We start from the raw sequence: 27,506 nt of genomic DNA, 5'->3' as shown, positions 1-27,506 counted from the left end.
TTGGGCTCCAAAATCACTGCAGATTGTGACTGCAGCCATGAAATTAAAAGACGCTTACTCCTTGGAAGGAAAATTATGACCAACCTAGATAGCATATTCAAAAGCAGAGACATTACTTTGCAAACAAAGGTCCATCTAGTCAAGGCTATGGTTTTTCCAGTAGTCATGTATGGATGTGAGAGTTGGACTATGAAGAAAGCTGAGCACCGAAGAATTGATGCATTTGAACTGTGATGTTGGAGAAGACTCTTGAGAGTCCCTTGGACTGCAAGGAGATCCAACCAGTCCATTCTAAAGGAGATCATTCCTGGGTGTTCTTTGGAAGGGCTGATGCTAAAGCTGAAACTCCGGTACTTTGGCCACCTCATGCAAAGAGTTGACTCATTGGAAAAGATTCTGATGCTGGGAGGGATTGGGGGCAGGAGGAGAAGGGGACGACAGAGGATGAGATGGCTGGATGGCATCACCGACTCGTTGGACATGAGTTTGAGTGATCTCCAGGAGTTGGTGATGGATAGGGAGGCCTGGCGTGCTGCGATTCATGGGGTTGCAAAGAGTCGGACACAACTGAGCAAGTGAACTGAACTGAACTGATTCATGGGTACTAGGATCAGGACGTGGGCTCTTTGGGGGCCATGGGTACTCCAGTACCCTCTGAGGACTACCTTTCCTCCTTCTCCCAAACATGGATGGCCAAAGCTAGAACTGGAAAAAGCATGTAGGAGACCTACCAATATATCAATACAGTATTTTGGCAAACTCATTGTTCATTTGGCTAACTGTTAATAGCAGATAAGAACAGTACAGATGTGCTTCATTCACACACATACACACACGCACACACACGGTGGCATCTACTGGACTGCTGTATCTGGAAGATTCTAACAATCTGAGAGGTCCATGATCTGCTGCCATGATGACCTTACCTTTGCCTCTTCCTGCAGTTTATCCAGCCACTCCTGCAGTGGGAGAAGATTGGGGCTGGGGACACCAGTTCATTGGCAGCTCTAGGCTTCAGTTTAGTTCAGTTCAGTTGCTCAGTTATGTCCACCAAGTTGGTGATGCCATCCAACCATCTCACCCTCTGTCATCCCCTTCTCCTCCTGCCTTCAATCTTTCTCAGCATCAGGGTCTTTTCCAGTGAGTCAGTTCTTCGCATCAGGTGGCCAGAGTATTGGAGTTTCAGCTTGAGCATCAGTCCTTCCAATGAATATTCAGGACTGATTTCCTTTAGGAGTGACTGGTTGGATCTCCTTGCAGTCCAAGGGACTCTCAAGCGTCTTCTCCAGCACCACAGTTCAAAAGCATCAATTCTTCGGCGCTCAGCTTTCTTTATAGTCCAAGTCTCACGTCCATATATGACCACTGGAAAAACCATAGCTTTGATTAGACAGACCTTTGTTGGCAAAGTTACGTCTGTGCTTTTTAATATACTGTCTAGGTTGGTCATAGCTTTTCTTTCAGGGAGCAAGCATCTTTTAATTTCATGGCTTGGGGAACTTCATTTCCTCACCCACGAGTTTTTTTCTAAATCTATTTTTTGGACTTTCCTGATCCACTTTCTCTACCTGGTCATTTGGGCTACTATTGATTTTGATGTCATTTGTCTTGTTTTCTGATTTTTTTTTCTTACTTCTTTTCCTTTTTTCTCTTCAGATGTGTTCAGAGGGTATAGTTTGTAGTGAATCATTATACTATCTTTTTCAATTTTAATTTAATATTAAGTTTCGGAAGGCTGAATAATTCTTCATTTGGTAAATGATATTGCTGTAGCCCATCTTATTCTCCAAAGAAAATCGCTGACCAAGTTTTATGATACTGTTTACGATATTTTTCTATGTAAGTTCACACGCATACAAACAGTAAAACAGCATATTAGTTTCATCACGTAGATGGCAAATGTATTTCAGTCTAAAGAGTCCATGGTAAACCTTTGCAGTGGTGTTTACATTCTGTGCCTCTCGCCTCCAGATTGCTGACCACTCTCTCTACTCAGGTGACACTGGATATGAACACATTTCAGTAGTTAGTTTCTCGGATGGAAAATCTCAATTGTTTAGACAGATATGATTCCATGTATTTCAAGTAGGCTATTTATTAACTTTTTATTTTGAAAATTTTTCAGACATATAGGCAGTTGCAGAACTGGAACAGAGAGGCACACTTTTACCCGGTTCCCCCTGATAGTTACATCTCTTGTAAATGACACATGCCCTCCAGCCGAAGACCCACCAGGAACACACCTCCGGCCGCACAAGGTTTATTATTTATTGGGCTTATTATTTATTGCAGTGACAGAGCACACATGCTGTGGGGAACCACAAGGCCTCTCAATCCGATTGTGGTAGAGAGAAACCACTCTAAGATTTGGGCTTTGATTGGGTGAGTTGGGGGGCGTCTAAAGGAAGTGGGGTTCACTCTCTACTGGATGCTCTCAGAAAGAAGGGGCAAATCTGATCTTATCTTCTCAGATCTTATCTCCAAGGAGAGGAAGCAGCACTGAGATAAATCTGTCCTGGGTAAAGAAGCAGCAGACACTCGTTTTCACCAGGGTGGAGGGATATTTAGCGTTTTGGGTGGCACGGTGACCAGGCTTTTGACAGTTGCTTAGACAACATGATCAAGTGGTCTCGTTTTGCCTCATTTTATCGTGGTAGGCTTGTCTGAGGTTGGTATCCTGTTAGGTTGTTTATATTCGGAAGGAGAGTAACGTGACAGAGCTGTGAATGCCAGGTCAGCTTCTGAATGTCAGTGCCCGCTTCGCTTCTTTCTCTTTCATCTTTTGTGTGCAGTGGTGCTGTGCGTGCGTCTAACTCTGTACCATTTTAGCATATGCTGATTTGTGCAGTCACCTTTGCAGTCAAGACACAAGTTAGAGCCACCTACCTGCCCCCTAGCATCCCTCACCCCTGGAGGGGTAAGGGATGGAAGGGATGGACAACCACCATCTGTTTTGCATCTGTGTGACTTTACCGCTCTGAGAATGCCATATATATAAGATCCTGCATCATGTGACCTTTTAAAAAAATTATTTTTTAAATTGAAGGATTACAGAATTTTGTTGTTTTCTGTCAAACCTCAACATGAATCACCCACAGGTATACATATATCCCCGATCATGTGACCTTTGGAGGCTGGCTTTTTCGGCCGTTTTCAGCAAGCGCGATGCCTTGGAGATCCATCCAAGTTGTTGTGCATTTCAGTAGTGCTGAGTAGTACTTTCTTTGCTGAGTAATATTCTGTGTCATGTGTATGAGTTTCCCATTGCAGCCATAACAGGTTAAAACTTGTTATAACAGCTTAAACAACACAGATTTGTCATCTCACAGTTCTGTAGGTCAGAAGTCTGGCATGAGCCTCGAAGGACTAAAATCAGGTATTAGCAGGCTGTGTTGCTTTCTGAAGGCTCCATTCCATTGCCCATTCCTTGTTGGCGGAAGTCAGTTTCCTTTGGTTGTAGGACTGGGGTTCCTGTTTTCTTGCCGGCTGTCAGCCGAGAGATGTTCCCAGTTTCTACACAGAGGTTCCCATGTTTCTTGGCTCATGACTCACTTCTTCCATTATTCCTCTTGGGTTTCGGATCATTCCTGTCTCTTATTTCATCATCGAATCCCTCAGACCCATCCTTCTGCCTTCCTCTTCCATATTTAAGATTATCCCTTTGTGGATAATCCAGTATGCATGCCCATCTCCAAGTCCTTAACCTTAATCACATATGCAGAGTTCCTTTTGCGATATCAAGTAACGTATTCACAGGGGACTTTGGGGGGAACATGATTCTGCTTCACACATAGTGGATGTACCGCAGTTTAACCATTCACCTATTGAAACACGTTTTATTTCCAATTTTAGGCTATAAAGCTGTTGTGAACATTCTTGTAGAAAAAAAAAGCATGAATGGATTGTACTCTGTTTGCTGTTGCAATTTACTCTTTTCACTCAACCTCATGTTTCTGAGCATGATTCATGCTGATCTTACAGAGCTGGGTCCCTTGTAGGGGTTCATTGTGTTCCACGTGGACATTGTCCCTTGGAGTCCTATCCCTCTTCCACTGAATGACTGCAGTCATCCACTGGGGCACCCACTCCCCTGTTGGTGGACATTTAGGTTGCTTCCCACATTCTGCTACTACAAACAGTGCTGTAGTAGACATCTCTGTGCAGATCTCCTTGTGCAAGGCTGAAGCATTTTTCTAGACCGTATATGTAGGAGTGGAATTTCTGGTCCCAGAGTATATATGTATGTGTCAGTTTCAACCAGCTCTTTTCTAATTGTTCTCAAATTCTTTTCCTTCTACCAGCAGGGGTGAAAGCATTCCTTACAACCCTGTCGACATTTGGGGTCATCGTTCTTGTTCCTTTTTTGCGTCTCCGAAAGCTGTGAAATGGCATCTGGTTGTGTTAATTTGCATTTTCCCGATCACTGTTGAGGTCCAGCACACACACACACCCACCCACCTCACACCTCCTCTTTTTAACATGCTGACTTCTTTTCTCTCACTGCAGGTGTTAGAGGTTGCTGCCTCAACCTGTTTTTAAACATTAAGGTCTGGGCAACCCAACAACTGAAATTTGGTGTCTTGTCTGAAATTACAGGATGTTCCTCAGGCCTCCGTGTCTCCATGGGAACAAGTAACAGTCATCCTTCATGATTAGGAGGTATCCATGGCAACCAAGCCAGCAGCATTTGAATGAAACCAATTTTATTTATTTATTTTTTTTTTTGCAAACACATGAAGGTTAAAATGTGTTTCTCCAACTGTGGGTTCCAAGAGTAGGGAGGCAGCCTGGTCTGCCTGGTGAAATAGACTCTTTTGACCTCCTAGTGGAAAAGGGATGCAGGATCAGCTGGTCTTGTGACCTAATTTTGTAGACCGGGAGTCCGAGAGGTCATGTGGAGGTCATACAGTGAGTCTGAGCCAAGGGGAAAAGCTTGAATCAGTTCTCTGAGGTTTGGAGGGGGGCAGTGTGGAACTAGGCAGTAGATCAGTTCTCCCTTCCTGGGGTCTGTCCCTGAGGATGTTAGCAAACTTACCCAATGTCTCCAACGTCCTGCTTGTACCAGCTATGTTATTTAGAGGTGGAGGGGCATGAGCCCAAGCCTCCTAGTGTCTGCTTCCTTAAATTAGAAAGGACTTGCTACTCAGTCAAAGGCCAAAGTCAGCTGTGATTCTAGAGGCAGAGTTAGAACTCAGAGGTCTGCTTTCTGCCTTCTTTGTTGGTGTAAAATAAAGAGCAGATTTTTTTTTCTTTTCCTTTCTTTCTTTCTTTTTTTGGGGGGTGGTGGTGGTAGGGAATAGAGGGACTCACTGCTCTAACTCCCTGGCCCACTGGTTTGATGATAAGTCATGAATTCAGGGATGGAAAGGGGCTAGCCTAGAGTCACACAGCAGAGTCAAGGTTAAATCCAGTCTCCTAGTCCTGGCCCCATGTTCCAGGCATCCTCAGCCTTTTCTGAGCCCTTAAGTGTAGGTTTGGGAGGGACAGTTTCAGCATATACTCTTGCTTCTTACCTGCAGAAACTTTAGAGGAAGTCATTTTTGCCTCTCAGAACCTCAGTTTATTCATCTGGAAAATGAAGCTTCCCAAAGCTAAGTTGTTATGTGGGGATTATATTTGAATGGGTCTCAGTGGGGGCAGTATTGCCCATACTGCTGCTGCTACTGCTAAGTCACTTCAGTCGAGTCCGACTCTGTGCAACCCCATAGACGTCAGCCCACCAGGCTCCCCCGTCCCTGGGATTCTCCAGGCAAGAACACTGGAGTGGTTTGCCATTTCCTTCTCCAGAGTATGGAAGTGAAAAGTGAAAGTGAAGTCACTCAGTCATGTCCAACTCTTAGCGACCCCATGGACTGCAGCCTACCAGGCTCCTCCGCCCATGGGATTTTCCAGGCAAGAGTACTGGAGTGGGTTGCCATTGCCTTCTCCAAGTATTGTCCATAAGTGAACAAAAAAATGGATTCTTGGAAGGGGATGTGAAAAAATCTCACTCTTTTTCTGTATAAAGTCTAATATACATGTAGGCATTATATGTATATAAAAAAGAAGCAAGAGAATTCCAAAAAAACATCTGCCTCATAGACTGCGCTAAATCCTTTGACTGTGTGCATCACAACAAACTGTGGAAAATTCTTAAAGAGATGGAAATACCAGACCACCTGACCTGCCTCCTGAGAAACCTGTTTGCAAGTCATGAAGCAACAGTTAGAACCGGACGTGGAACAACAGACTGTGCAGAGGACATCATGCGAAATGCTGGATGAAGCATCAAGATAGCTGGGAGAAAATATCAATAACCTCAGATATGCAGATGACACCACCCTTGTGGCTGAAAGCAAATAACTAAAGAGCCCTTGATGAAAGTGAAAGAAGAAAGTAAAAAAGTTGGCTTAAAACTCATTGTTCAAAAACTAAGATCATGGCACCTGATCCCATCACTTCATGGCAAATAGATGGGGAGACAATGGAAACAGTGACAGATACTCTATTTTCCTGAGCTCCAAAATCACTGCAGAGGTGACTGCAGCCATGAAAGTAAAAGACACTTAATCCTTGGAAGAAAAGCTATGACAAACCTGGATAGCATATTAGAAAGCAGAGACATTTTTTGGTCAACAAAGGTCCATCTAGTCAAAGCTATAGTTTTTCCAGTAGTCATGTATGGATGTGAGAGTTGGACCATAAAGAAGGCTGAGTACTGATGAATTGAAGCTTTTCAACTGTGGTATTGGAAAAAACTCTTGAGAGTTCCTTGGACTGCAAGGGGATCCAACCAGTCCATCCTAAAGGAAATCAGTCCTGAATATTCATTGGAAGGACTGATGCTCAAGCTGAAGCCCCACTCCTTTGGCCCCCTGATGTGAAGAGCTGACTCATTGGAAAAGGAAGGCCCTGATGCTGGGAAAGATTGAAGGCAGGAGGAGAATGGGATGACAGAGGATGAGATGGTTGGATGGCATCACCCTTTCAATGGACGTGAGTTTGAACAAGCTTTGGGAGATGGTGAAAAACAGGGACGCCTGGCATGCTGCAGTCCATGGAGTCGCAGAGAGTCAGACATGACTGAGAGACTGAACAACAATACATGTAGGACAAAAAGATACTTTTACTGTATATCTATGGTGTTAGAATTTTGTTGAGGGAGAAACTCGGAAGTTAAAAAGACTCCTTAGAGGGAGTCTTAATGAATAAAAGGTAAAGAAACACTGGTCTGTGCCCCTACAATCCATGTGGTTATTTTTACTAACTTTGTGTTTGGAGCTTGTGTTGGCTGCTGGCTCAGAGTGGGGTGCCGTTTGGAGTGTCAGGTCAGGAGAGAGCGTGGCCTGACCCAGACACTGCCCCTATGGTTCAATGTGATCTTTGGGCACATCACAGTTTCCCATCTGTGTGTAAAGGCGTCCCACCAGGTCCATGGGTGGGGCCTGCTTCTCAGGCAGCTGAGATCCCGCCTGGTAGATCCATGGGTGTCCAGCAGGAAGCAGATGGTGCTTATACTAGGATGATTTGAGGTGTGGGTGGGTGTGGGGAACCATGGAGAGGAGTGCAGGACCCCAGAGCTAGTAGCAGCTGGGGCTGGAAGGAGGGGAGGAGAGCGTGGTTACTGAGAGGTGAGAACCCAGGAGACCGGGTCATCCTGATGGTAGTCTGGACCTTCGGTGGTGGGAGGTAGCCAGTCCAGGTGATCCCCCTCCCTCCCCTGATCTTCCACCAGGGCTCCCCACTGGCCAATCCCCATGGTAGCCAGGGGCTTCCCTGCTGGTTCAGCAGGCAAATAATCTGCCTGCAACGCAGGAAATGAAGGAGACTTGGGTTCAGTCCCTGGGTCAGGAAGATCCCCTGGAGGAAGGCATAGCAAGCCACTCCAGTATTCTTGCCTGGAGAATTCCATGGACAGAGAAGCCTGAAGAATTCCATGGACAGAGGAGCCTGGAGGGCTATAGTCCATGAGGTTGCAAAGAGTCAGACACGACTGAAGTGACCGAGCATGCACACGTGCGTGGAAGCCAGAGGGCCCAGACTTGGGTTGGTGTGGTCTGCATGGGTTGGGGATCTGCATGGGTCAGCCCCCTGGAGCAGAAGGTGGGGTGAAAGATGCAGAATGGAACTGGGGCCAAGCAGAAGCTGCCCAGAAAGGTACCCATGTTCCTTGTCCTCTGGAGTGCAGGAGAGGGCGTGGACGCCTGCCCTGTCCTGCCCTGCAGCCATCTCTCCATGCTGGGTTTCTACCTTCTGATGCAGATGGGGTACAGCCTGGGCTTTGTTTGCTTAGCTTTGGGTTTATTGGAGCAAAAATCAATTTGAATTGTGCAGTGCCAAACTGGAAGTGGTTAGAAATGCTCCCAAAGCATCTGAATTGAAGTTTATGGCTACTTTGGGAGCACCCATGAGGGTATTTGCTGTCTGTTTACTGTGTTAGGAGCTAGTGGGTAAGTTCCCTTCCTCTGGTCTCAGCTTCCTCCTCTGTAAAATGGGTGGTTGGACCAAGCAACCTCTGGGCACCTCGTAGCAGACCCAGCAGGCAAGGGTGGTGTTCTGCAGAGGTTGTGGGGATATCAGGCTTGATCTTGGAGGAGAGGCAGCCTCGCCAGGCTCTTTGAGTCCCGCCAGTGCCTTCTGAGGGCTCACCTGCCTGGGAAGGAGCAATGAAGCCGTGGTCAGGCATATGTGTGTGTGTGTCAGGGAGAGAGGACACATCCCCAAAGGCTTCTGAAGGCCGAGGGCAGTGCCTCACATGTGGATTGGACACCGTGGTTAGTCTGGGAGGACCCCCGGGTGGAGGTAATGGGAGGCACTAGGGATGAGGGGAGAGATGAAGGCAGACAGTGCGGGGGCACAGCAAGAGATTTCTTGGGGAAATCTATGGAGAGAAAGGGTCTTTCCTAGATTGTGACTAGCATAAATGGGGTAGGGGCGGAGATGAGTGAGGAAGGGAGGTTCTAAGTAGGACGCACCATGAGGGAAGCGGAGAGGCCCTAAATCATGGCAGCCAATGGGCCGGAGTGGAAGCCTCTCTAGCAGAGGGGGCCCCAGGCCTGCCTGTTGGGCAGCGGGGCCTGAACCCCTCCCCGTGGGTGGCCCACTTCCTCCATTTCCAAAATGGCTTGCCAGGCTTGCCCACCGGCCAGGGCTCAGCACACCGCCCTACTGTGTGTGGCTCAGCTCTGTCCTTCCACACCTCTGAGGGCTCCTGTCCAAGCCGGCTGCACGAGAGACTGGGCTGGAAGGTGTAGCACGGCCCCTGGCAGCCCGATCTGCCTTGTGGAAAAGCCTGCCCCTCGTCTGTCCTGTGTGTGTGCACGTCCACACGAGCACGTGTACTGGGAACGGGCCTGAGCGGGTACGCGTTGCAGTGTCTACGTGGATGCGAACGTGTATGTGTGTGTTTACTGGGTGTGCGCCTCTGCACCCGGTGTGTTCCCAGGGACCAGGGAAGTCTCCGCCCTGTCCTTTTTCTTCTCAGTCAACAGGTCTTTCCCAGGCATTCCCCACGCACCAGACTCCAGGCAGGGTGCTGGGGGTGTGGGGATGCAGCCAGCTTAGGCGTGGGCATCAGGAGTTCCACCAGCAAGCAGAGGACACACACACACACACACACACACGAGTTTCACCAACAAGCAGAGGAGACACACACACACAGGAATTCCACCAGCAAGCAGAGGAAACACACACACATACACAAAGGAGTTTCACCAGCAAGCAGAGGACACACACACACACACACACACACACTGTGTGCAAAGTGACAGCAATGATAGGCTGCCCCAGCCTGGCTGTTGCTATAGGAGCCATAAGGTCTCCTATAAGAGCTAGGGGCGGAGGAGGTCATCGGGTTTCCTCCAGGGCTCACTGAACAGGACAGGCTGGGAGGAACAGGAAGGGGGCTTCTGTGGGGGCCACAGCTGGAACAGTGGAACAGAGATGGCCAGTGCCAAGCACGGTTGGGGAACTGGGGCGGGTGAAGTGGCCAGGTGGACTGACCTGGTTGTTGAAACAAGCATGCTGAGGCTGAGGCTCCAAGTGTTGAATGAGCTGTCACCGTTTAAAAATCAGAATATTTCATATTAAAGTAAAAAACCAGATTCCCACATCCTCTTGAATCTTGGGAAGCTTTGGCTGCACTGAGCCCCCCCGTTGCTATGTCAAAATCACCAGCTGGAGCTGAGCAGCTGGCCGCTACCCTTGACCTTGCTGCCTGCCTGGCCCTCGCACTCCTCTCAAGTTTTAAAGCCTCAAGAAGAGAAGGTCCCTATTGGAAGCCAGAGATCAGAGTCTCGTGTTTGAAGGAACTACTTGTATACCTCCAGCAACAGGGAGCTCATTATCACATATCACAAGATGTGTGTCTTGAAGTGGGAGTTTTAGGAGATCTTTTCTTTTTTTTAAATCATAGTACATACATAGGAAAGATATACATGACATTTGCCATTTTAGTCATTTTTCAGTGTACAGCTCAGTGGTTTTAAGTATGTTTTCAACATCATGCCACCATCACCATAGTCCATTTCTAAATGTTCCCCATTACTCCAAAGAGAAACTGTGCCATGAAGCAACAAATCCCCGTGCCCCCTCACCCCCAGCCCCTGGAAACCTCTAATCTACTTTCCTTCTCTAAGAATGTGCCTATTTGGGGTATTTTATACAAGTGGAATTTCACAATATTTGTCCCTCTGTGTCTGGTTTGTGTCAGTCAGCTTGTTTTCAAGGTTCATCTAGGTTGCAACTTGGATCGGAAGTTTCGCGCTTTTAATAGTGGAATTACCTTCCATCCACACTGTGTTTATCCTTTCGTCTGTTGAGGGCCCCTTGGGTTTCTACCTTTTTGGCTATTGTGAATAATGCTGCTCTGGACATTTGCATACAGTGTTTGTCTATGTTCCTGTTTTCAGTTCTTTGGGGTATATGCCGAGGAGTGAAATTGCTGGATCATGTAGTCATTCTGTCTTTAACCTGTTGGGGAACCGCTAAACTGTTTTCCACAATGGCTGGACCATTTTATGGGGACCAGGGGTGTGTTGTCCCAGCCTGGTCGGGAATGACAGGAGGGCCTGACTTGTTCAGTCGCTGAGTCCTGTCCGACGCTTTGCAACCCCATGGACTGTAGACCGCTGGGCTCCTCCGTCCTCCACCATCTCCCACAGTTTGCTTAAATTCATGTCCATTGAGTGGGTGATGCGACCAACTGGGTGGCCTCTGTTGTCCGTGCTTAACCACCCCTCTCTCTCTCTCTCTCTCTGTTGGCAGAGTCGCCCCAAGAAAGGCCGGGCTCCCGGCGCAGCCTGCCTGGCAGCCTCTCGGAGAAGAGCCCCAGCATGGAGCCCTCGGCCGCCACGCCGTTCCGGGTCACGGTAACTATCCCTGCGTCACCATCGCCACCTGGCCCGGGGGCTGCTCTGCGACCCCGCGGCCCCCCTTCCTGGAGCCTCACGGACCTGGGAGAGCATCCAGCCTCCCTTGCTCTAGGTATCCATTCACTCAGCTGCTCCCCTCTCTGTGGCTCAACCCCACCCCCCGGAGGCCACATGGGGGGCCTGTCCTCTAGGGAGGGGGCAGGCGGAGGACTGAAAAGCCCTGCAGGCTGCTGGACCCAGAGCCGAGCTGTTGTGGGATGAGAAAGGCTAACGTTAGGTCGGATAAGTGCACCCTGACGCATGCGTGCACACAGCACGCTTCCTTACGATGTATCCTTTTCGTTTTCACATTTTAAAATCTCTCATATAACAGCCTGTGGTGTGTCATAATTTAATCGCTATTTTTTTCTTTCTTGCTGGTGCATAAAACAATGCTGTACCTTACAATCGATGATGATTCAGAATCAACAGAGAATAGTATATATACAGCTTAGCTATTGATTATGGTAGTCCTACCAATCCACTCTTTTCTTTCAAACCTGAAGGACTTTATGGAAACAGAACCCAGTGACCCTCCATGTCCCCTGCGTCCCAGCCATCCTTCCACACGCCTGCAGTTTTATGTCCTTTTACTGCCCTGTTTCAGCACATTACCTCGTGCCCCTCTGCCCATGTGCTAGCCGCTGGAGAAGTAGACAAGTTCTCTTCCCCAGGGAGCTCAGTCTATAGGGGAGATGGATGTTTGATTCATTTATTCATCCATCCATTCATTCATTCAACCATCCTGACGGCATGCTTGCTGTGTGCCAGGTACCGTTCTTGACACTGGGGTCAAGTGAGAGGAGCTGGCCGAGACAGCGGCAGGTGGATAAAGCCCTTGACCTTATGAGCTGACATTCTTGTGTTGGAGCTATGTGCTGTGAAAGAGAAAAGTAGACTGCTGTGAGAGAGAAAACTAGGAGGGTTTCCTTGAGGCGGTGTGGTTTTCAAGTTATGCTTGAGCTGAAGTCCAAGGAATGAAGAGCCAGTCCTCTGGGGATCAGGGGAAAGGAGGTTTTGATGGAGGAAACAGAGAGGTCACAGGCCAGGCTGTCGCTGTATCGTGTGACATGGGGTTTAAGGTGAGGTGGGAGTGGATATCCCCTGGGACTCTTGAAGGGTCCTTGGAAATTGAGCAGGCAGGGACAGTGAGAGAAGGAGTTCCAGGTAGGGAGGGCAGCAGTTGCAAAGGCATGGAGGCATGCTAGAAATTGACATGTTTATGCAACGGTGAAATGCTTGCTGGGACTGGAGTTGAGGGGTCCAGAGGTCAGGGTAGGAGGTGAGGCTGGGAAGCTGGATCAGGTCTGGGTCGAGTGCAGCCTCAAGTCCCCAGCTAAAGGGATGGGACTTTCCTCAGAGCCACCAATTCTTCCGCCTGTCTGTGTGTCATAAAAACGCTCTCAAAATATTCTTGGATCCCTTCAAGATTTCCGTGCAATGGGCCAGGGGTGGGGCCTGGATATCTGCATTTTTAATAGGCTCATATAAAAGGCAGTTCTGAGCCCCAGGCTCTGGGTCAGATCAGCTTCTGAAAGGATTCCAGATTACCTCCCTGGGTGACCAGGGCCCTTAGGAGATGGTGTCCAGCCGCGGGGAGGACAGGAGGCTGGCACCTGGGAGACTCTGATCGAATCAGCTGGAACAGGCTGAGACCTGCTTTCTCCAGACCCCCCTGGGCCGTGGCCGCCAGGGCTGAGCCTTGGGGACGCCTTAGGGGATGATGACTAATCATCACGGCTCCCCTGCGCTATGTTCATCTCTTTTAATCCATGAGACAACCCTGAAGCTGATGCTTCAATCACCCCATTTTACAGATGAGAAAACTGAGGCTCAGAGAAGTGAAGTCCCTCACCCAGACTCCAGCTGCTCACAATGTTGGAGCCAAGATTTGGACCCGGGTCTCCCTGACCCCGGTGCACGCCCATGTACTCCTCTGGCTGGACTGGAACCAGAGCAGGAGTACCCTTCCTCCACACCCTTCCAGAACCCCCTCAGCATCACTTTTTACCTGCTTCCCTTTCTTTTGCTGTTCTAATAGGTGTATCATCACACCTCTATGTTGCTGTAATTTGCAGCTCTTTAATTGCCAGCTAGGCTTGGCTTCTTTCCTGTCGTGGTATCTTCACTGTGTTTCCTGGTATGGAAAACTCCTGTGGCTCAGAGCCAGAGCCAGCGCCAGCCTTCTGAGCCACTGGGCCCCCAGACTCTTCATCCCGTGAGCTTAGGGTCTGCAGGATGGCAAGTGTGTTCTGCCGTCACTTTAGCCACTTCTCACAGCAACCCTGAGGGCAGGGACCATTAGTGTCTGCATGTCATGGATGAGGGGACTGAGGCTCAGAGAGGTGAAGTCATTTGTCGGGCGTCACAGCTGCTGTGTGACAGAGCCAGGCACGGATACCAGGACTGCCGGGCATATACCGTTTGTGTCCTTTCCAGGACCAGGGCATATGCGCCTTGGTCCTTTTCTGTGTGCAGCAGTTAAGGAAAGGGGCGTGAGTCGAGTTTCTATCCTGGGCTGGTGCTTGGAGCTGAGAGGGTTTGAAGAGGAAGCTTGGAGGTGGGGATCTGCATTCAAATTCCAGCTCTTGCGTGACCCACGTGACCTCGTTAGTCGCTCATCCTTTCTGAGCCACGTGTCCTCGTCAGTAAAGTGTGGAATGACTGCTCTTTCTTGAAGGACTTGCCGGACCTTCATGTGTGCACGTCAGCCCAGGTCTGACCCATGGTAGGTGCCTAACCCCTGTGCGTGCATGTGCGTGCATGTGTGTGTGTGTGTCACTTCAGTCGTGTCAGACTCTTTGCAACCCCATGGACCACCAGGCTCCTCTGTCCATGGGATTCTCCAGGCAAGAATACTGGATTGAGTTGCCGTGCCCTCCTCCCAGGGATCTTCCTGACCCAGGGATAGAACCCATGTCTCTTGCATCTCCTGCATTGGCAGGTGGGTTCTTTACCACTAGTGCCAACTGGGAAGTCCATAGAAATGATGGTGGTGGTGGTTTAGTTGCTAAGCTGTGCCCAATTATTTGCAACTCCATGTGACTATAGCCCATCAGGCTCCTCTGCCCATGGGATTTCCCAGGCAGGTATACTGAAGTGGGTTGCCATTTCCTTCTCCAAGGGGTCTGCTTGACCCAGGGATTGAACCTGGGTCTCCTGCATTGCAGGTGGATTCTTTACTGATGAAGCCACCTACAAGCTGAACTGTGTTTCCTCTTTTGGCTCCAGAACAGTGAAGATCTGCGGAGGACAGGGTGCCTTGGGGAAGGTCAGAGGTGCACCTGGCCTGGGCCTTAGAGATGGACTTGACACGACCCTGTGCAGGACCAGAAGCACACCCTCTCCCCTGCAACCTGAACTCACCCCACCTGCTCGCACAGCCACATCCTCGTGCTCGCTGACTGCTGCTCTGTGTAGCCCCCAAGGGAACCTGGGGAACATGGTTTTGCCTGGAGGAGGCAGGGGAGATGCCACAGGATGTACTGGAGTAACTGTCGTCTTCGCTGCCATTTCAAACCCGGGTGATGAGATGTCACCACCTCTCACAGCAGTGCCCTTTGGCAGTGATGCAGTTTAATGGTGAACCCATGTCGGGATCTATAGGCCTCATTCTATCTACCTCCTCTGTGCAAACTGAGGCCGGGGAGGGGCTGGACTTGACCTGGGCACCACTCACCTGGGAGCGCTCCTGAGTCTGGGCTGTTTGCACCCCACATGCTGGCCCTCACCCCTTCTGTGAGTCAGCCTAGGACCAAAGTCGCCCCACAGGGGATCAGGGACCCAGTGTTGTTCGCATGTCTGTCTCTTGGAGATCATGTGACCCTGGGAGAGCCTCAGTTTACCCTTCTATAAAAGAGGGGGAGTGGATTTTGTAGTTTGGCCATACAAAAGGTGCTTAAACATTTTGATGTACTAAGGGAATGAGCCGTAAAGTCAGCAGACCTGGGACCGAGTCTCATGCCAGCATTGTGACCCAGGCAAGATATGGAACCTTTCGCCTGCCTGGTACAACTCCCTTCTCCCTACAAGGGGAGTTGGGGGTGGGGGCGCCATTTCTCCAGGTCACCCAGTGCCAGCTGGCCATCCAGTCAGGACCCTGAGAGCTCTGTGGGGCCTTGGATGAGGGCAGGATGGGGAAGGAGCTGGGAACAGGGGACCAAATGGACCTCCTGCCCATCACTGGCCTCCAATTCTTGGGCTCCAAAGAGATGGAGAGGGAAACCCACTCCAGTATCCTTGTCTGGAAAATCTCATGGACAGTGGAGCCTGGTGGGCTGCAGTCCATGGGGTCACAAAGAGTCGGCCACGACTGAGCGACTAATACTAAAGAGATGGTGAGGCTGAGTTCAAGCGCCGCTCTGTTTTCTCAGCAGCGAATCCTGGAAACGAGAGAGGGTCAGAGGCAGGGACAGCAGGCAGGCAGCAAACTGGGATCTGCATAAGCTGTTGGGTTGGGTCCAGGGGCTCTGTGTGGACCTACTCCTCACCCCGAAGCCCCAGGACCCTCAGCAGCAGCAGCAGGCTGTCCCCGCTCACTGGCCACCCCATGTGTGAGGAATTCATGGTGTGATTGGAGGGTAAGGAGATGAGGACTGCTACTGGTCTCCCTGTGTGTCCCTTCAGCCCACCACCCTGGGCAGACCTCACCTCCCCCTGGTGTGAGCTGGGTCCTTCCTCCCTCCTTCCTCTGCCCCCATCTCTCCCACCGACCTTGAGGAGAGCTGGCAGGGCCTGGGTGTGGGAGGTGGCAGAGGCGCTGGGAAACTTGACAGCCAATTGATTCCTCCTCGGGAAGTTGAAAGTGAAGAGTCGTGTTTGAAGGTTTAGCTGAAATTAGGTCTCAGGGCTATTTTTTGCGAGTTGGAGGAGAAGTGTCAGGGAGGGGAAAGCCCAGGGGGCTGGCGGAAGCTGCAGATAAACTCAGTACCAGTTGATTGCAGATGCTTCGAGATGCGGGTCTTGGTTCCTTTCAACCACCCACTTTTACTGGATGCTCAAGTGTGTGCACCCTACGTGGTCCTGAAGCCGTGATGCTGGTGTGCCTGGGATGCTGTGAGAACCCAGAACAAGGGGCAGTTACCTCTTGTGGGCGAGGGTGGGGAAGAATTTCTCAAGGAGGGATCTTTGGGGCTGGGCTTTGAGGGATCTATAGGAGTTTGTCGGGAGCAAAAGGAGAAGAGTATTCCAGTTAGAGTGAGATCTAACTAAATAGGAACAAGCCAAAGGCTCTGTGTGATCAGATGATGTTGAATGAGTTGCAAATATGATGGAGAGGAGCCTGGAGAGAAAAGTGAGTGGGTAAGGGCTTTGGACTTTTCCCTACAAGACACAAGAGACAGAGGGGATGATGAGTGAGAGTGGATAGGGCAGGAGATCTCTGGGATGTGGATCTGAGGTTTCCTCACCTGCTCACCCCTCTTACCAAGGTTTCTCCAAACCATCCCCACATTTCAGCTGTCTTTCTTTCTCATATACAGAGAAACAGGTACAGGACCACAAACATGCAGGATTGTGCGTGACCCCCCTTAACACCATGGTGGAAAGGCTGTTGGAAATTATCTGATCCAACCCTTCCTTCTACAGAGCAGGGTCTGAGGCCCAGAGAGGGGAGGGTCCTTTCCTAAAGTCACACAGCAAGTCTGGAGCCGGGCGTGGGATGGAGCCCGGGTGTCTCTATTCCCCTGTCCTGTGTTCCTCCTGCCTTGCTCCCTCCTGCCCTCTCTTCCCTGCAGCCAGGCCCTTCCCCCGCCCCCGTCAGGTTTCCTGGGAGGAGGGGGCTGAAGGAAATGAACTTTGTGCATCTGACTACCCGTCTGACTACCCTTGGAGGCCCCCAAGGGCTCATCAGCACAGCACCTCCTCCTGGTCTGCCCGTCTGCCCCATTAGTGCCCTTTGTTGGCTAAGGCAACTCCCGTGGACAGAAAAGCTGGTCAAACCCCCAGATCACAGGGGCCAGCTCTGTCCCTGCACAGATGGGGCAACTGAGACCCAGAGAAAGTAGGTTTGCCTGGAATACCTGCTGGGCCTCTCTCCATCACTCCAGGCTGAAGCATATTTACACGGGACATGTCTGTCTGTGTCTGCGGCCCCCAGACTGGTGGAGGGATGTCAGCTACAAAGCATGGCTGGCAGATAGGAGTGCTGGACCCCGGACTGGGTGCCTCAGCACCTCGTGGTACCAGAAATTTGCCTGTGAGTCTGATGTCCCTTGCTTTCTTGAGCCACGTGAGCTGGTGAGCTGGAGTCTTCTAACCCAGTGTCTGGCCATTGTTCTGCAGATGAGAGGGTTGGTGGAGAGAGCAGGCCCCATATCCTCAACCCTCCTCCTCCCATGTCTTTCATGGAGCCTAATTGTTATTAAACTGTTTAAACCCCAAAGGCAAATTACTATCATTTTGGTCTGTGTCCGTTTGGTCCGTGTCTGCCTTCCTACAGGAGGAATGCAGGAGATGGGAACATCATCAAAGACAGCCCAGGGTAGCCAGGGCTGGCCAGGACAGTCTGCAGGGTGGGAGTATGGGGTCAGGGGCTGTTTGAAGCTTTCTGAATCAAGGCCAGGCCAGCATCTGAGGCCTGGGACTATGGGCAGGCTGTGGTATTTGGTAGGGTTGGGAGGCTGCCTGCCCCATTAATAAACAAGAAGGCGGTTTCATCAGATCCATTTAACAGATCTGGAAAGTAAGTCTCAGGGAGAAGGGACTGGCCCAGGGTCCGCCAGCCCATGAGTGGTAGAGGTGGGAGTCAAGCTCTGGTCTGCGAGTCCTATTGTGGGTATGCACTAACTTACTTTCCTCCCTCCCTTCGCTGCCTTCCTCTTTTCTTTCTTTTAATAAATTTTTAACCAGCACCAACTATGTTTCAGGACTTCCCTGGTGGCTCAGATGGTAGAATCTGCCTGCAATGCAGGAGACGGGGTTTGATCCCTGGGTTGGGAAGATCCCCTGGAGAAGGGAATAGCAACCCACTCCATGGAGAACTCCATGGACAGAGGAGCCTGGTGGGCTATAGTCCACGGGGTCGCAAAGAGTCAGACACAACTTAGCAACTAACACTTTCAACTATGTTTCAGGGCCTGTGTGGGGCATTGACACAGGCAGGAGTAAAAGGTAGTTTCTCCCTGCAGACATACAGGGCTGCTTGCCTAACAGGCAGGGTTAACTGGGGCTTCATGAAGTCATTTCTGGGCAGGTGAGGAGAAAGGACTGGCAGCCAGGACGGCCCCTCTGAAGGCTGAGAGATGGGAAATACTTGAGCAAGTGGTAGTGGGAACAGGGAACAATGTGAGGGGCTAAAGTGTGAGGGCGTGGCTGGAAAACAAGGATCAGCAGATCTATTGCAGCTCACAGAGCAAACAGGATGGGAGGCCATATTAATAGGAGTATGGAGTCCCCAGAGAGGGAGGTGAGGGTGGGCCAGAACTGGCCAGAGCAGATCTGGATGGAATGCTTGTGTCCTTCAGAGCAGCATACCTGACTCGGCTGAGAGAGTCTGGAGCCCCTGGTCTCTGCCCACTCTCCCCTTCCAGAGAGTCTGGAGTCCTGGCAGAACAGCAGTTCTGAGGGCCAGGGATTCCTGTGCCAGTTTACAGACGAAAAAAGAGAGGCTCAGAGTTGGAGACCTGGCCTGAGCGATCGCACAGAGGGAAGCCGTGGGGCTAAGATTCAAATCCTACCCCTCCCAAGTAGACCTATGGGAAGAGTCAGTACTATGTCCCTAGGACGGAGGTAGGGGGTGCGGGGGTTCCTGGTGAACAGAGGGAGAAAGATGCCCCCCAATAGCATCAGAGACCAGGACTGAAGTGGGGGATAGAGGATGGGGAGCAAGCAAGCTGCTTTTCTCATCCCTGCCCTCAGCATCTGAGCTTAGAATGCCCTTGCAGGGGTCCCTGAGGGCGGGGCTGGAAGGAAGAACTCACTTCAAGGAGACCTGGAATCTGCTGCCTCATTGCAAGAGGTGCTGGCTTGGGTGGGATGATGGAGAGGGGAATAAGGACAACCTCTGCCCACCCCCCACCCCTTTATGCCCGGGGGTCCTCCAGAAGTACTTCTAGGACGTCCCTGTAAGGTCCTGCACTTGAGCCTGTTGGGCAACAAGGAGCTGGATAAACTGGTCCCCACTAAGGTGTCAGTGGCTGACTCCCTCTGTCCCTGTGTCAAAGGTTCCTTGCACAAAAGGAGACTTATCAGTTGGATGTTTGAGTCACTCACAGTGGAGTGTCAGGCTCTCTGTGATTGGCAAGTGAGATGCTATTGGGGGGCGTCTTTCTCCCTCTCTTCACCAGGAGCCCCCCTCCTCCCCCTACCTCCTGGGGTCCTCCGTCCTGGGGACATAGTACTGACTCTTCCCATAGGTCTACTTGGGAGGGGTAGGATTTGAATCTTAGCCCCACGGATTCCCTCTGTGGGATCGCTCAGGCCAGGTCTCCAACTCTGAGCCTCTCTTTTTTCATCTGTAAACTGGCACAGGAACCCCTGGCTCTCAGGGCTGCTGTTCAGCCAACAATCTCACACCAAATCTCAGAAAGCCCCGATTGCTGGCAGGCGGGGCTCACCGCCCCCACCCCTTTCCTAGAGCCTCTGGTCCTCCCTGCCCCACGCCTCCTCCTGAAACAACATTGTTCACACAGAGCTCCCAGGCCTCCGCTCTGAGACCAGGAGGTTGAGAGGGGGCAGGGTGCAGGGGTCCCCAAGAGACCAGAGACCAAATTCCCAGGTGGTGAGTACAGATGGAAGGAGTCGGAGGTGTCCGCGCAGGGCACCTTCTGCCCAGTTGGGGGCAGCAGAGGGCAGCGAGTAGCTGCCTGGGCAGTAACTCCCAAAGGAGAGTGGAAGTCTGGGGATGTTTTGTGTGGCCCCCACTTTGGGGCCACGGGGTCCAGCGACACAGCCTGCGGAGCCTACTGCCAGTTGGACGGAACAGCTCCAAACAGGAGTGCCCGTGGGCAGCTGGGTCTGGCACCGTTGGCTGAGCTGACCGGACTATGTTGACCAGAGAGCTTTAGGACCTGTGAAAGGGGACCTTCATCAGGGACATGGAGAGGGCAAGGTCTGGGGACCAGGCAGCCTTCCAGCAAGAGGGTCCCGTGTGCAGATGGGTGTGCAGTGTGTCTGCGCTGTGGTCACCAGGCTGGACTAAAAGACACTCCATCATGGGTGTCCTCTGACAAAGTCCGGTCCACCTGGGTGTGAATCCCAGCTCCTTACTGTCTGCATAAGGAGGGGGGCGTGGTCATAAAGGCTGTTTTACGCAGTCCTCTGGGTCAGGCCTTCCCCTGAGCCCTCACTGGGTATCATCTGATGATACCATGAGGCACATAACACAAATCCCATTTTTTTTTTTAAGTGACAAAACCAAAGCAGACAGAGAGTGAAGGACTTGCTGAAGCTTGCTCAGCTCGTGAGCCTGGACAATGAAGGTCTTGCAGAGCCTGGCCCACAACACACAGCCCAGTCTCTGCCAGCCAGTTTGCTAGTCCTTCCATCTTATATATGAGAACACTGAGGCTCAGAGAGAGGAGGTGTGCTGTCCCAGGTCACACAGCATATCAGGGATGGAGCTGGCATTTGATCTCATCATGTCCCGCCCGTCTGCAGCTGCTCTGGCCACCCCCTCTACCCCTCCATGTCAGAAGGGACGTGAGCAGGGCAGACACCCTGGGGTGGGAGGAAACTGCTCCCCTCTTCCCACCCCAACATATGGCCCCTGAAAGCCTTCCCCTCTCTTAGGGAACCCAGGAAACTGGGAGTGGGGGGCCAGAGCTCAGATGCCTCCTCCCAACCCCATATAGAAATGAAGTGATTGCCTCTGTCACACCAAGTGGCATTTGGGTTGGATCACAGACATAATTATATCTGAGTCTTCGGGTGGGAACTGTTCCCAAGCCAGGAGGCCCTCTTTGGAAGTGGCGGCAATGACATCTGTTTCCGACACAAGGCCCTGCCGGGGGATGAGTAAGTTTTCTCGTGGAATTGCTTAAGGAACATCTAAAACGAGCCATGATTGTTCCTGCCCCCCTCCAGCGCCATCAATGGCTGCCAGGAGGGGTGATCTGGCTCCCCGCCGGCATCGAGGCCCCCAGTACTGTCCCAGGGTCCGTGCCTCTATGCAGGCTGGCCCTTCTGCCCATGGTTCCTCCCCATTTCTCTTCCTTGAAAGCTCCTTCCCTCCCCCGTACCCACCCCCACTGTGGTTCCTGCAGGCATCCCCACCCCAGGCTCTCGAACGCAGATGCTGTGGCTTCACCATCCACCAGAGAGAGTGTTGACTTTCTTAAGGGCAGTGGCTATTTCTGATTTCTCTGAGCCCCGGGCACGGGGGCAGGGCCTCACCTGTGGCAGACACCGGAGGGGCTGGTGGGATGAAGATGTGTGAGCGATGAGAGGAGTGAATGCTTCCAGTGAGTGAGTGTGGGGTGAGGGGATCGGGTGAGCTAACAACCCCTGGCTCCTGATGGTCCACTATGTCTCCGAGGCCCAGTGGCCAACCACTTGGAAGGAGATCAGGACAGGCCACCTGGACCACTGCAGTCTTGCCTTGAAATTGACCTTGCCTCCGCTGCATGGGTTCCCATGATCCCTCAAGGGCAGGCGCCCAGGTGTGCCTGGCCTGTAGATGGTAAATCAACCCAGAAAGAGAAATAGCCTATAAAATCCTCTCCCTAAATGGTGCGTTTTGTATCCTGTAGTGAAAAGTGCTTTTAAACGCACTGCTCACTCAGGTGGATTTATGGGGCTGCCCCCTGCTTCTTGCCTCCCCCTCCCGCTGTGTGGCCTTTGGGAGCACCCTGGGGTCCTGGTACTCCCTGGTGGCTTGTGGTCCAGGGAGAAATAGGATAGCTCCTTTCCCTGGCCTTGATGCTCCAGGGCTAGCCCTGGCCAGCAAGGTGCCTGGGAGCGGGGCAGGGTGAGGCCATCTTACCCAACAGAAGCTCCCTATGGCCCAGCAGGGCCTGAACTTCCACCATGAGCATCCTTCCTTCAGGCAAGCTGTTGTCTCCAGAAGGCCCCCCTTGCAAATGGGTCACCAGGGAGGGGAAAGATGGCATGCCTAAGCTGGAAAGGGATTTAGAGATCAGCTAGGCCATCTCCTCATTTTACAGATAGGGAAACTGAGTCACAGAGAGGCTAAGTTGCTTGCTTAGAGCCTCATACTGCAGTAATGGAATGATGGAAGGACTTGAGCTCGGGGGCAGACTACCTGGGTGGAACCCAGCTTTGCCACTTCCTGGCTGTGCAATCTTGTGCAAGTAGCTTAAAATCTCTGAGCCCCCATTTTATTATCTGCACACTGGGCTATGAGAATTAGGGTAAGTCATGTAAAGCTTTGATATAGTGCCTGAAGCTGCGACAAAGCTTAATAAATGCATCTGGCTTACTCTTATTAATGCATTGGAATAGTTCTTATTACCGTTAATTACAGAGCGGGGTTTTGAATCCAGATTTCTTGTCTCTGCGCGTGGTTTTCTTGCTACTCCTGCCAGGAAGCCTCTGTTGAGAGCATTCTCTCACACAGAGCACACAGAGCACAGGACAGAGACGTGCTGATGGGAAGAAGCAGTGAGTCACCCCAGGAAGACTGGCCTGGTGCCAGGGCCTCAGTGACGGGGCCGGTAGGGATGCAGAGGGAGAGAGTAGAGAGCCTGCTGCAGGGGTGTGGCTCCCAGAGGGAGCTGGTTTTACTGAAGCCATGTGGCCTCGAGCTGGACTCGCCCTGAGGTCAGGGCTGGCTGAGGGCTTAAAGAGCTGATGAAGTGTATATGGCTGTCCAGATCTCTGGGGTGGGCTCATGGGGCAGTGAGTCACTCCTGGCTGCTCTGGGTTATCACGTTCTTGCTTGAGACGGTAGGAATGAGCGTCTGGTCTCTGGTCACTGACGTCGCTCAGTCCTGGGCACTGGCAGGTACTGGGATGGCCTCTCTGATGTCCTCATTTCCCCCTCCCACCTTCCCAACTGCATACCCCCTGCTCTATACTCTCAGGGTTTCTAAGGGCCCCCCTCGACCTGGGCATCCTCTGCATTGGGGAGGGGGTGTGTAACTTGGAGGTCAGAAGACCTATGATCACGCCAGGGCCTTTGAAGCCAGTCAGACCTGCTGCTGTCCTACCTCAGCTCTGTTGCCTGTACTGGGATTCTGCCTGGAATACCCCTTATATGGCTGCTCTGCCCCCAGATGATCTCAGCAAGCCCAACTGCTGCCTCACCTTCAGTGTTACTATTATGCCCTCAAAAGCTGCCTCCTCCAGCAAGTCCACTCATATTGACCCCAAGTGGACTCCCTTAAAAAGCCTCTCAGAGCACATTCTCTGTCTGCCTTTCTCTTTTTTCTTTTATATCATAAATACTTGTTCATTCATTCAGGAAGTATATATTGAATACCTGCCAGGTGTCCAGCACTGGGGACCCAGGCCACGATGGCCCCCATAATTCTGTAGGGGAGGGAAGTCTGAAACAGACGTATAACTACAACTGTGATTGGTCTGCAGGGAGATCTCGTTCAATGTGAGGGCATCGGGGAGGCCCCTGAGAAGGCTGAGGAGAGACTGAAGGGTGTGCAGGGCCCACTGGGCAGAGGGGGCCTCTGTTCTGGGCAGTGGCAACAGCCTGTGCCAAGGCCCTGTGGCAGGAGCACCGCTGAAGCCCCTGGGATCCGAGCAGGGAGAGATCCTGAGGGGCCTCGGGCCTCACCAGGCAGCTAGGCCTTCACCCCAGGAGCCCTGGGGAACTGTGGAAGGAAGTGCAGCTGGTCCGCAGCATGATCTCATCTGTTTTTCGAAGGGTCCCTCTGGATGCTCTTGGAGAATGAACAGGGGGAGGGTGGCAGGGTTGGAGGCGGCCAAAGCAGCCAGGAGGCTCCTGTGGGTGCCTAGGAATGGCCTGGGCCACCTCTCCAGCTGGACGGAGGGGCCTTTGAGGGCAGAGAGCCAGCTTTTATTGGGGTGCAGGGAAGTGGACCAGCCCCCTTCTCCATCACAGGAGCTCTGGGTCCTAGAGATTGCTCTGTGAGCTGCTGCCCTCTGTTTCCTTCTGGCTAATCGCTGGGCTGGCCCCTGGGAGCTGAACAAAGTCTGAGCAATAAAAACAACGACAGTGACAGTCTGATGACAGGAGCTAATATTTCTGCCATGTGCTGGGAAATGGGCTGAGTTCTTTCCATGCATGATCCCATTGACCCATTCCAACAACCTGTGGGGTGGCTACTATCTTTCCCGTTCTACAGAAGAGGAAATAGGCTAGGGCAGTGAGGTCACTGGCCTAGGGCCCACGATGTTAACTGGGGGAACACGCTGCTACCATGCCTCTTGGGGGAGGGGGAGGGAAAGTACTTGCGTTTCACCCAGGGATTCCTTAGCCCTAAACAGCTGTGTCATGGCGGCGTTTCAGGTGCGGTGATGGACACAGGGAGAGATGTTTGGGGCAGGGGTCTCCAGCTCTGGGTAGGGGTGTCATCCTGTAGAACAACCTGCCAGGCCTCAAGGCATCCAGAAACCATACGTTCAGGGAACCGTGAAGGCAGTTATCAGGGTGCGAGAGAAGCAAGTAGGTCGTCCTCAGAGACCGGCACAAAATGATACCCGCCTGATTGTGGAGACCGCTACAGGGAGCCAGTTTCTCCCCTCGGGCCCAAGGTCTGGGCTCCTGGCTCTTTGTGCTTACCTGGCCACCCTCGTGAGTGCATGTGGGCCGGTGGGTTTGGCCTGGGTGTCAGTGTAACTCTACGCGTGCCTGATGACAGCTGAGCATGTGTGTCAATGTGTGAGCCTATCCCAGTATATTTGTATGTTTACTTGTGTGTTTCATGGTAGTGTGTATTTGTGTGTGTGTTGGTTGGTGTGCACATGCATTTGTGTGTATATCTGGTGGTGTCGGGGAGACCTGTTCTGTTCATACATGCATTTCTTTGTGACCATGTTCCCCACCATATGCTCTGTGCATGTCCTTAAACTTGGGTGTGTTTCTGGCCCTGGGTATTTCTCCTGGGCTTCCCTGGTAGCTCAGACGGTAAAGAATCCACCTTCCATGCGGGAGACCTGGGTTGGGAAGATCTCCTGGAGAAGGGAACAACTACCCACTCCAGTATTCTTGCCTGGAGAATTCCATGGACAGGGGAGCCTGGCGGGCTACAATCTCCATGGGGTCGCAAAGAGTCGGACATGACTGGGCGACTGAGCGCGGCACATTTCTCTGGGAGAACATGTTTGAGTATAGTTATCCAGACACTGTTTTTTTTTTTTAATATTTATTTATTTATTTGACTGTGTCGGGTCTTCATTGCCCCCCAGCATACGGGATCTTAGTTCCTCAACCAGGGATTGAACCTGTGTCCCCTGTATTGCAAGGTGGATTCTCAACCACTGGACCACCAGGGAAGTCCCTCTGGGCAATTTAATGCAAGAGTGATCCTTGAGTGTCAGGCTCCAGTCCCCTCCTGGTTCTCATGGCCCGCGAATTGGTTCTCTTTGGCTGACTTGAGTAGACTGCTTTCTCTGGGTAGGGTGGAATGTGGAGGACTTATGTTCAAAGGAGCACTGGCACGGGCTTAGGGAGGGTTCTATGGGCACAGGGTGGCCTGTGAGTAGGTGGCCACCGGGAAGGCACTAACTTGATCCTGCCTTAAAATTCCTCTCTGCTTTCACCTGTCACAGTGTCTGACATTCCCCCATTACTGAGTCATTCCCCAACTGGGACCCTCTTTGATGGTGTGTAGTTCCCAGGGGTCAGAGAAGGCGATGGCACCCCACTCCAGTACTCTTGCCTGGAAAATCCCATGGACAGAGGAGCCTCGTAGGATACAGTCCATGGGGTCGAAAAGAGTTGGACACGGCTGAGTGACTTCACTTTCACTTTTCACTTTCATGCATTGGAGAAGGAAATGGCAACCCACTCCAGTGTTCTTGCCTGAAGAATCCCAGGGACGGGGGAGCCTGGTGGGCTGCCATCTCTGGGGTCGCACAGAGTCGGACACGACTGAAGCAACTTAGCAGCAGCAGCAGCAGCAGCAGTTCCCAGGGGAGGCGGCCAGGAAGGCCTGGCAGCTTGCTGAGGGCAGAGCCCCCAGAGCCAGGAAAGAGGGCAGGAGGAATTGTGCATCTGAAGGATTGGGGCAAAGCCACAGAATTTGCTGGCGCTGCTAGTGCCAAGCATGGGAGAGCCCAGCTGTGGAAGGCAGCTGCTCTAGCTTCAGAGAATCGTCAAATGTCAGCTCTAGAAAGGAGCATGGTGATCACCCAACCCAGGCCCTCGTAGTACAGATGGGAAGACTGAGGCCTGGAAAGAGGAAACCCAGGGAGCTGGACGGTTCTGAAGCATGCTGATGTTGCAAGAGCACTGGGCAAGGAGAAAGGGGAACCTCAGTTGGACCATGGTTCTGCCACTGCCCTGCTCGGTGACTCTGGGAAAGTCCCCCTGCTCTCTGGGTCTCAGGTGACTCTCTGTGTCATGTGGGCGTTGGCCTGGCTGGCAGCTGTGGGCCCTCCTGGCTGTCTCCCTGTTATCTTGGAAGCAGAACTTCTTAACCACCCCCGCCCCTCCCTGGAGCCTGTAGTCGGGTGGAGAGAGTGAGGTGCTCCTTTCAGCCTGCCAGAGCATCAGGTCTGCCTGCCAGCCTCCGGGAGCATGTCTCCTCATCTGGGGCACAGAGAGATGGCAATGTCTAGGTGGAATTGTCCCCTCCCTTTCCTGTTTAGGAGAGTTTTTGGCATTTGCACAGAGCCTCAGAAAGAAATGGACAGACCTGCCTGTTCAGATGGCCTCCTCCTTTGAAGGATCTCTGTTTGATATGGCCACAAGGGAGAAGCTGGGCATGGGCTAGGGGACACCATGGGCTTCTGCCTCCATCCTGAGCACTGTCGCAGGTCAGGCCCACCCACCCATTGGCAGTGACTCGGAGTTGGTTTGTTAAAGGGGAGAAGGTGATGAAAGCTTACCTTCAGGATGCAGGACCAAATAGATGATGAAGTCGGGGGCTGCTCGAGCACCTACTATGTGCTATGCGTGGTGCTGAGTGCTTTACATTCAGGTGAGAAGTGGGTTGAGAGTCCAGTGGTGACCCGTGACTCCCAGGTGCCCAAGCGCTGTTGCTGGAATGCAAACCCATATACCACCCCCCCACCCCC

At 51.9% G+C, this 27,506-nt stretch overlaps 1 protein-coding gene across 1 annotated transcript in view; it reads left to right on the top strand.

The window, feature by feature from the left end:
* DAB2IP (DAB2 interacting protein) overlaps positions 1–27,506 on the top strand; it is a 168,689-nt gene that overhangs the window by 45,360 nt on the left and 95,823 nt on the right. The window contains exon 2 of the mRNA XM_010852104.1: positions 11,245–11,348. Coding sequence (XP_010850406.1) covers positions 11,245–11,348 — 104 coding nt within the window. The remainder of the gene's footprint in view (positions 1–11,244; positions 11,349–27,506) is intronic.

Source organism: Bison bison, unplaced genomic scaffold, assembly GCF_000754665.1.
Source record: "Bison bison bison isolate TAMUID 2011002044 unplaced genomic scaffold, Bison_UMD1.0 scf7180017864307, whole genome shotgun sequence".
Classification (NCBI taxonomy): Eukaryota; Metazoa; Chordata; class Mammalia; order Artiodactyla; family Bovidae; genus Bison; species Bison bison.
Note: the sequence above shows the minus strand (reverse complement) of the source record. Positions and strands in the feature narration are given on the sequence as shown.